Source organism: Myotis brandtii, unplaced genomic scaffold (assembly GCF_000412655.1).
Source record: "Myotis brandtii unplaced genomic scaffold, ASM41265v1 scaffold1036, whole genome shotgun sequence".
NCBI lineage: Eukaryota > Metazoa > Chordata > Mammalia > Chiroptera > Vespertilionidae > Myotis > Myotis brandtii.
In genome coordinates this window covers 358612-368642 of record NW_005353477.1, presented here as the reverse complement: position 1 = coordinate 368642, position 10031 = coordinate 358612, and the positions used below count along the sequence as shown (strand labels likewise).

The following is a 10031-nucleotide window of genomic DNA, read 5'->3' as shown; positions in this document are numbered from 1 at the left end:
AAAATATATTTTATTGATTTTTTACAGAGAGGAAGGGAGAGGATAGAGAGTCAGAAACATCGATGAGAGAGAAACATCGATCAGCTGCCTCCTGCACACTCCCCACTGGGGATGTGCCTGCAACTGAGGTACATGCCCTTGACCGGAATTGAACCTGGGACCCTTGAGTCCGCAGGCGGACGCTCTATCCACTGAGCCAAACCGGTTAGGGCTATGCTGTTCTCTTAGGACTTAAAAATCAGTGAGCCTGAAAGATAAGTTTTCTTTTCAACAGCAAAATTATGTCATGTGTCCATAAACATTTTAGTTTACCCCTTGGTAGGTTATTTAAATTTGATTTTTTGGTTAATTTTAGACTCTTTTTGATCAGAACAATGCTGCAAAAAAAGAAGAGTCAGAAACTGCAAACAGAAATGATTCTTCAAAGAAGTTGTCTGTTGAGAGAGTGTATCAGAAAAAGACACAACTTGAACACATTCTCCTTCGTCCTGATACATACATTGGGTCAGTGGAACCATTGACACAGGTAATTATTTTTAAATTTTATTGGAATTAGGAGATGTGTATTTATATCTACTCTAATAAAATGTTTATGATTATATACTTTGTAAGTACATATTTTCTTGTTTCTGTGGCCATAAGCAAAATAAGGAGAGGGATTTAAGAGAGGTATAAATGTCCTCATTTCTTCCTAGAGATTAAAAGAGAAAACTAGGAGATAAAAACTATCAGAGGTAAGAAGTATATCAGAGGTATACCAGAAGTATAGAGTAAAATGGTATTAAATGAACTTAAAAAAAAATGTTTAAGTTCATGCATGCTGGGGTTTACAGACACTTCAAGCCAGCGGTTCTCAACCTGTGGGTCGCGACCCCTTTGGGGGTCGAACGACCCTTTCACAGGGGTTGCCTAAGACCATCGGAAAACACATATATAATTACATATTGTTTTTGTGATTAATCACTATGCTTTAAGTATGTTCAATTTGTAACAATGAAAATTCATCCTGCATATCAGATATTTACATTACGATTCATAACAGTAGCAAAATTACAGTTATAAAGTAGCAACAAAAATAATTTTATGGTTGCGGGTCACCACAACATGAGGAACTGTATTAAAGGGTCGTGGCATTAGGAAGGTTAAGAACCACTGCTTTAAGTTCTAGAATTTATACATACACAATAATGACTTAATGCTTACTATGGACTTGGTTTACACATTATCTTGTTTGATTTTAACAATTTTGGGAAGAAGATGCTGCTATCTCTATTTTATAGATGAGGACACTGAAGTTTAAATAAAGTACCTTTCTCAGATCTATAACTAGTAAGAGCTAGGAGTCAAAGCTAGATCTCTTTGATACCAAAGTCATGCTGTGTTCATATTATTTTACTTTGGGCTCCTTATACAATAGGAAAATACATAGCTTGAAGTGAAAGTGTAAAGTAAATATAAGATATTTCCATTTTCTTTCTATTTTATTTAAATACTATTTATAACAATTCTTGGTGCCTTATATTAAAGCTAACTTTTATGGATAAGATACATATGCTACAAAATGAATAATTTTCAGTTTTGAGGTTATTAAATTGATTGTAAATATAATGACATTGTAACTGAAGTAGTATATGTTATTTTGTTGTTGTTCTTGATATTTACTTTGAAGGTCTACGTTTTTACAATATAAATGACAAATGTGGGTTTATACTATAAAATTGATGGTAAACACTTTTTACTTCATCAGTCCTTTTGAATTTTTCTCAACACAGGTAATGTGGGTGTATGATGAAGATGTAGGAATGAATTGCAGAGAAGTTACCTTTGTGCCAGGTTTATACAAGATCTTTGATGAAATCTTGGGTGAGTACTTGCTTAAGATTTGATACAGCTGTTTCTACTAATGTCATTATAATGTCCCTGTATAAGGCCAGACTTAGAGTATAAATTTTAAAGGCAAATCTTTTTTATGCTGAATATAAATATTCTACAGAAAATTTAAATAATTTGCTGTAATATCTGCTTATCATATCTTTGTGTTTTAATTGTTCATTTGTAAAATGGATGTGTTATATTTAATTAGTAATCCCAAAATTGGTCTGTGGTCCTGGATATGCAATAATCTGGGAGTTGCTTAAATCCCAGTCACCTGGGGGCATATTAAAGTAGAGATTATAGGGCCTGTACCTTGCAGATTCAGTGAGTTTGAGGTAAAAAGTTTTTCACCAACAAATTCAGTATTTCTGTTGGGTAGAAAGGTTAACAACCTTTGTTCTGAATTATCTCTTTTCTCTCCAAATCACAGTGAAATGCATAGTCTAATTGACTCCTAGGGGATGCTTGCACTTGGGATATGTTTTTAGCCAAGGACTTTGTAGAGACTGTGCTCTGCCTCCTTATCAGTGCCAATTGAGATTTCCTAGATAGCAGAGTTGCCTGGGTCTGAGCTTCTTCCAGAGGGTCTTTGGGAAGAGGATAGGAGAGTAAAACCCGTTACTTAAGTTTTGTTTCTTTCACTATTGCCTCCCAACTCTACATCCAGTTTTACTTTTAGGTATTTAGTTAGGAACATATTCCTTCTATAATTGAAGTTTAATTTGACAGCCAGCTTGTGTTCAAATTTACCGAAACAGTGGTTAATGTATACAAATATATTATTAGCAATTATAGTGCATAGGATTTAGAGATTTCTGAGGATGCTAAAGACTTTGCCCTTGTTATTAAAAAAACAACTGATTGGTTTTAGCTCAATCTTTCTATAAAATCACTAGTTTATTGATGAGCAAGAGAAAGTAGTTATTTGTTACCAAGATAAAATATAATTAAATCTAACAGCAGATGTTTGCTCTTATTTAATTTGTTTTTATATAATACAAAATTTTCCCCCTTCATTGTTTTGTAATAGAAGACATGACAGTAATTTGGTATGCTATAAAATTTAACAATATTATTTAGAAAATAAGGTTTTGTATTAGATATTATCAGTAATTATTTTTATTAAATATTACCATATGTAAATGTTTATATTAAGTTCGATGCACATGCAGTTGTGTCCATGTATTTATTTGTATACTGCATATTTCATTACTCATTGGATATTTAATTTTGTAGTTAATGCAGCTGACAATAAACAGAGGGATAAGAACATGACCTGTATTAAAGTTTCTATTGATCCGTAAGTATATTTCAAGTTTAATTTTTTATGTTAAGTTGTTTTATGCAGATAGTCCCCAACTTATTAATATTCCTCAAGAATAATGTATGCAATTAGTACTCCTTAGTTTCCCTATTGCTTGAGACCTTGCAAATTTTGCTTTTTTTTTTTTTAGCTAGAATGTTTTACTTTTATAGTTTCTTCTCTCATTCATGATTTTTTTCCCCAAAGCACTTTCTTATGTGAGATCATTTTTCTTCCTCCTTGATGCTGTGGTTGCTGTTTCAGCTGCTGGAGTAATTACTCACTTCTTAACTTTGCTTTGGGACCCAATGCTTGGGCTATTGCCAGTATTATTCCAGTTACATTATAAGTAAATTTACTTTTCATGACCTGAATTTGGATTTTTTCATTATTTATAAAATCATTTGTAAATTAGGAACTGCTGGTATAATAAAATATATGCCAGTTGTTCAGCTAATTAGATTGCACCATGGTGGTATTGTTTTTGAGGACTGAAAATAATGAAGTTTTTTGAGATTCTATATCTTTTTTAAATCCTCACGAGAGGATATATGTTTTTTAAATTTTATTTGAGAGACTGGAGGAGGAAGAGAAAGAGAGAAACATTAAGGTGAGAGAGAAACAGAAATTGGTTGCTTTTCTTTCTTTTTCTTTTTAAAATATGATTATTGATTTCAGAGAGGATGGGAGAGGGAGAGAGAGATAGAAACATCAGTGAGGGAGAATCATTGATAGGCTGCCTCCTGCACCCCCCCTATGGGGGGTTGAGCCCGCAACCTGGGCATGTGCCCTGACTGGGAATCAAACCTGGGACCCTTCAGTCTGCAGGTCGACGCTTTAGCCACTGAACCATACCAGCCAGGGCTCGGTTGCTTTTCATAAGTACCCCAACTGTGGATCAAACTACAACCCAGTTATGTGCCTTGACCGGGAATCAAATCGGTAATCTTTTGGTGCATGTGATGGTGCTCTAACCAACTAAATGAGCAACTCCGTCAGGCTTTTTTTAAAGTTTATTTTCTCTGCTCTTAATTGAAATATATCAAGCCCTGGCCAGATGGCTCCGTTGGTTGGAGTGTCTTCTGTACACTAAAAGGTGGCAGGTTAAATTCCCTGTCAGAGCACATATGTAGGTTGCAGGGTCGATCCTCGGTCAGGGTGCATATGGGAGGCAACTGATCGATGTTTCTGTCTCATGTAGCTCTCCCTCTATCTCCAAAAATCAATTTTAAAAAATGATACAAAATTTTAGTTTTTGTGATTTACTTACTTATTTATTTAATTAATTCCCTCTTGAATTTTTGAATTTCAATTTGGCTTTTATAACAACACTAGAACCCTGGTGCATGGATTCGTGCACTGGTGGGGTCCCTTGGCCTGGCCTGAGCCCTCTTGCAATCTGGGACCCCTTTGGGGATGTTGGACTGCTGGTTTTGGCCTGATCCCCACAGGCGAGGCTGAGGGACCCCACTCGTGCATGTGCACTGGACAGGTTTCGGCCCGATCCCTGCAGACCCCAACGGTGCACGAATCTATGCACTGGGCCTCTAGTATGCATATAAGATCTTTGGTTAATCTCTTCTTGCCCTCCCCTCTTCTCCCTTCCCTCTGAGATTCATCAGTCTGTTCTATGTTTCCATGCCTGTGCATTGAGCATATGCCCCCTGGTGGTCAGTGTGCGTCATAGCTACTGGTCGAACGGTTGCTTAGGCTTTTATATATATAGATTTTTAAAGTTGTAATAATTATTTCTAATAACTATTAAGAGATTAAGTTATGTATATAAACATGACACAGTGTCTAAGAATAATTCTGACTCAGATTGGCAAATGGTAGCTTTTTAAGCCAATTGTCAGTGTTGATTATGAAGATAATTTTTTTTGCAAATTTGGATCTTAAAAGGGTAAAGGAATCATAGTATATGCTACTCAGAAAACAGGGTAGGCTGCCCGGCTGGTGTGGCTCAGTGGTTGAGTGTCAACCCATGAACCAGGAGGTCATGGTTCTATTACTGGTGGGGGCACATGCCAGGTCGCGGGTTTGATCCTCAGTAGGGGGCATATGGGAGGCAGCAGTCAGCCAATCGATGATTCTCATCATTGATGTTTCTGTCTCTCTCTCCCTCTCCCCTTTTCTCTCTGAAATCAATAAAACATTAAAAAAACGACAAGACACAAGAAAACAGGGTGGCAAAATTTTCCATCAGGACTACTGCCTATATGAGCTTCTGTTAGCTCTATTCCAGTGATGGTGAACCTGTGACATGTGTGTCAGAGGTGACACGCGAACTCATTTTTTTGGTTGACTTTTCTTTGCTAAATGGCATTTAAATATTTAAAATAAATATCAAAAATATAAGTCTTTGTTTTACTATGGTTGCAAATATCAAAAAATTTCTATATGTGACACGGCACCAGAGTTAAGTTAGGGTTTTTCAAAATGCTGACATGCCGAGCTCAAAAGGTTCGCCATCACTGCTCTATTCTATACAATTCAGGGCTAAAATGTATAGTTTTTTTGTGATAGAAAAATCTAAAAAGACCTAAAATTGATAATATCTACATATTATAAAACCACTAAAATTAGTTTATGACAATGATTGCCACAATACAAACAGCTCTCTAATATTTAGCAACAGAATGGAATACAGTTCAAGCTGCCCATCCTATTTTCATCTGTACAGCTACAGTAGTTAGGTAACAAATGAAAATGACTATGGCTGCTGGCTCTTCAGAGCTTGTGGTTTACAAGTGGTATACTGGTAGAATGAAGCAGGAAGATCACAGCTAATTTATCCTATATCCTATATAAAAGTGTAATACACAAATTGACAGAATGGCAGAACAACCAGTCGCTATGATGTGCACTGACCACCAGGGGGCAGACGCTCAATGCAGAAGCTGACCCCTGTTGGTCAGTGTGCTCCCAAAGGGGGAGCACTGCTCAGCCAGAAGCCAGGCTGAGCGCTGGTGAGTGCAGCAGCGGTGGCGGGAGCCTCTCCCACCTCTGCTGCAGGCGGGTGGTAAGGAGCCAGGGGTCCTGGACTGGGAGAGCCCCGGACTGCAAGAGGGATGTCCCCCAGGGGTCCTGGACTGAAAGAGGGCGCAGGTTGGGCTGAGGGAACCCCAGTGCACGAATCTCATGCATTGGGCCTCTAGTGTTAAAAGAAAACGGAATCTCTGGCTGACTTCTTACTGTAAAAGCTTCACTGCTTTTTACTGTTTTTTGGGAAGTTGAGAAGAGCTTCTTTTCCTGAGAAATTTTGCACTATTACTTGCAGATCTTAGTGATCCTAATTCGAGTTATAACTTCAGGGATACAAATGTGTGTCCTCGGTAAGTATGTTCTGGAAAGATGAGTGAGTGTCTTTCAATTAGTAATGACTGATGTTTTGCTCATAATCAGGTTTATTCTGTTTTTTTCTTTTCTTTTTTTTGTTAATCCTCATCTGAGGATATTTTTCCATCGATTTTTAGAGAGAGTGGAAAGGAAGGGGAGAAACAGAGAGAGAGACATTGATGTGAGAGAGACACATCAATTGGTTGCCTTCCGTGGGCCTCGACCAGGGCTGGGGATGAGCCTGCAGCCGAGGTATGTGCCCTTGACCGGAATCGAACCTGGGACTCTTCAGTCCATGGCCAACGCTCTATCCACTGAACGATACTGGCTAGGGCTATTCTATATTACTTTACTTTTGATGGAAATAAATGTTTTTAAACTATTTAAGCCCTAATCTCTGTTTGTTTATTTACAGTGAATCTAACATTATAAGCATTTGGAATAATGGGAAAGGCATTCCAGTAGTAGAACATAAAGTAGAGAAGGTTTATGTTCCTGCATTAATTTTTGGACAGCTTTTAACGTCCAGTAACTATGACGATGATGAAAAAAAAGTAACAGGTAAAGAAAGTCTAAATGGCTGGTTAGATATTTTATTAAAAAATATTGCTCTCAACATAAAGCTCTATTATTCCTATATAAAATATTACAGAAGAGGAAACCTGTATAGTTTTGTTGTGAGAAAAATTCTTTTTAGAATTAATATCTATGAAAAACTATCCTGTATAAGTATTGTCTTGATTATACCCTGCCAGATACTTTGAAAGCTTAATTTATAGTACATTGATTTATGTTAGAACTCCTGAAACTCTAACCAGGATGACAGATTGAGTTTTGAATTACTGATGAAAGTAAGATGTGTGATTCCTATATATGTGAGCTTGGTATTGCATAAACACTATGCCTTTTGGTATCAGTTAAATTACTTTTAAACTGTTTTCTTTAAGAGAGTTAAGATTGAAAATTAGACTCTGTAAATAGAGTTGAAAATGCTTTGACCAGCCAAATGTCTTATTATGTTAACCAAGTAGGTTGATACTGTTTTCTTTTGTGTGTTTAAAACCAAAGACTAAAAATTTGTAATAGAGAAGTGACTTCGATAGAAAGTTTAAATTTTATACTCATATATTTACTGGATTATAGGAGATACCAAGCTTACTTTAAAAAAGTGTGATGAAGATAATGAATGTACAAAATACATACTTTAATTATATATATGCTAAATTTTAATTGTAATTTTCTTTAAATGAAAAAGTTTGTATTCTGAAATATTCATTTGATGATAGTTAAGGTAGTGCAGTAAGTAAAACTTACTGCAACAGACCTGTCCTATGGTAGGTAAGTTAAAGTTCTTTAACATCATTTTCTTTAAACCTTTCACATTTAATTGTTCTTACAGGTGGTCGAAATGGTTATGGTGCAAAACTTTGTAATATTTTCAGTACAAAGTTTACAGTAGAAACTGCTTGCAAAGAATACAAACATAGTTTTAAACAGGTATGATAAATATGTATCTAATTGCTTTTTAAAAATAATCATGCTTTGTTGCTTTGCTAAGATAATACCTTAGGTAAATTGCAATGACACACACACACACACACACACACACACACACACACACACTCTTAAGTGTTAAGCATGTCATCATAGTATAAAAGACTTTAGAATGTCTGGGAGATTTTATATAAGCCTGTCTTTCTCCTATTCCCTTAAAATAAAATGCTTTAACAGACTTTTCTTTGAACATTGTAAAGCTTTAGTGAAAATGCCCTGAACTTCAAAGATAATTGAAATATATCCACTTTGGATGTTTAAAACTTCCTCATCTATAATAATAAAAGCGTAATATGCTAATTAGACCGGATGTCCTTCTGGACGACCTTCCGGACGAATCCGGGGCTGTGAGGGAAGCCTGGGTGCCAGTGGCCAGAGGGAAGCCCTGGTCCTGGGTGCCAGAGGGAAGCTGGTGCCGGCAGCCGGGGGCGGGAAGGCCTACTCTTGCACGATTTTTGTGCATTGGGCCTCTAGTTGATTCATGAAATTAATATTTTAAAATTTTATTTTACTCTTGTATGCCTTTGAAAATAGAGTGAAATTTTACATAAGGTAAATAAATTTCTCAGTAAAGCATAATACCTTATTTTTGTAAAATTCTATATAGTCGTGATGAAAAACTTAGGATATTTTATTAACTATGTATCAAGTTGTGCAATTTATTTTAGTTATTTTCAACATGAGATTGTTATAATAATATTTTAAATTTTTTAATCTTTAATACCAGGCTCAAAGATTTGTTAGGTTTGTTGTTTGGCTGAAAAATGTATATAGTTGTGGTAATTGTATTTCATGAGCTGAGTCTTTACGTATTATAAAATATAGAAATATAGAAATATTTGAATGTATTTTCTTTTAAAGACATGGATGAATAATATGATGAAGACTTCTGAAGCCAAAATTAAACATTTTGATGGTGAAGATTACACATGCATAACATTCCAACCAGATCTGTCCAAATTTAAGATGGAAAAACTTGACAAGGATATTGTGGCCCTCATGACCAGAAGAGCTTATGATTTGGCTGGTTCATGCAAAGGGGTCAAGGTCATGTTTAATGGAAAGAAATTGCCTGTAAGTATTTTCTAAAATAGTTAATGCTTTGTTATTTTGTAGATATCTTATAGTTAGATGTTTTAAAATCTAATATCATTACCTTTTTCTTTTAACTGGCATATTTCAGTGATTCAATTTAAACTGATTATTGATATATTTGGATTAAAACATCTTGCTAGCTGTTTTCTATTCATTATATTTGTTCTTTGTTTCTTAATTCCTTTTATTCAACCTTCTCTGGTTTTAATTGAGCATTTTTTAATGATTCCATTTTATCACCTCTGTTTAGTTATACATCTTTTAAAAACTTTTTTAGTGTTTGCCCTAGGTTTTACAATTTCATTTATAAATACTTTGAGTCTACCCTCAAATAATTGATCACTTAATCTGTAGTGAAAGGACTTTATAACAGTGTATCTTCAGAATCTTCCTCCCATTTCTTGTGTCATTACCATCATACATTTCATTTTTATACATGCTATAAACACCAGAAGAAGAATGACAACGAGGCAGAAGAAACATTTGAGAAAATGATTGCAGAAAGTTTTCACAGTTAGTGACGTCGTTGTTAATGCTTTAAGCATTCAGTTATCTCTTAGAGAAATTAAAAATACAATACCTACATTCACTCCATTTCCAGTGCTCTTAATTTCTTGGCATAGATTTAAGTTTCTGATTTTAATCACATTCCTTTTGCCTGGAGATCTTCCTTTAACATTTTTGTAGGGCATTTTTGCTGGTAATAAATTCTCTCAGGTTATGTTTGTCTGAGAGTCTTTGTTTCCCTTCATTTTCAAAGACAATAGAAATTTCACAGGATACAGAATTTGGGGTTGACATTTCTTTTTCTTTCAATACTTAAAGATGTCACTCTGTTGTCTTCTTGCTTGCATGGTTTCTGATG

The 10031-nt window shown here is 35.3% G+C and overlaps 1 protein-coding gene across 2 annotated transcripts in view; it reads left to right on the top strand.

The window, feature by feature from the left end:
* Nucleotides 1-344: 344 nt before the first annotated feature.
* Nucleotides 345-10031, top strand: part of TOP2B (topoisomerase (DNA) II beta) — a 45132-nt gene continuing 35445 nt past the window's right edge. The window contains exons 1-6 of one of the 2 annotated variants that reach the window (XM_014537559.1): nt 345-526; nt 1773-1863; nt 3112-3175; nt 6933-7078; nt 7917-8014; nt 8933-9145. In XM_014537559.1, the coding sequence (XP_014393045.1) occupies nt 1776-1863; nt 3112-3175; nt 6933-7078; nt 7917-8014; nt 8933-9145 (609 nt within the window). In that variant the 5' untranslated portion in view covers nt 345-526; nt 1773-1775. The remainder of the gene's footprint in view (nt 527-1772; nt 1864-3111; nt 3176-6932; nt 7079-7916; nt 8015-8932; nt 9146-10031) is intronic. The other variant, XM_014537552.1, reaches the window with a different exon arrangement.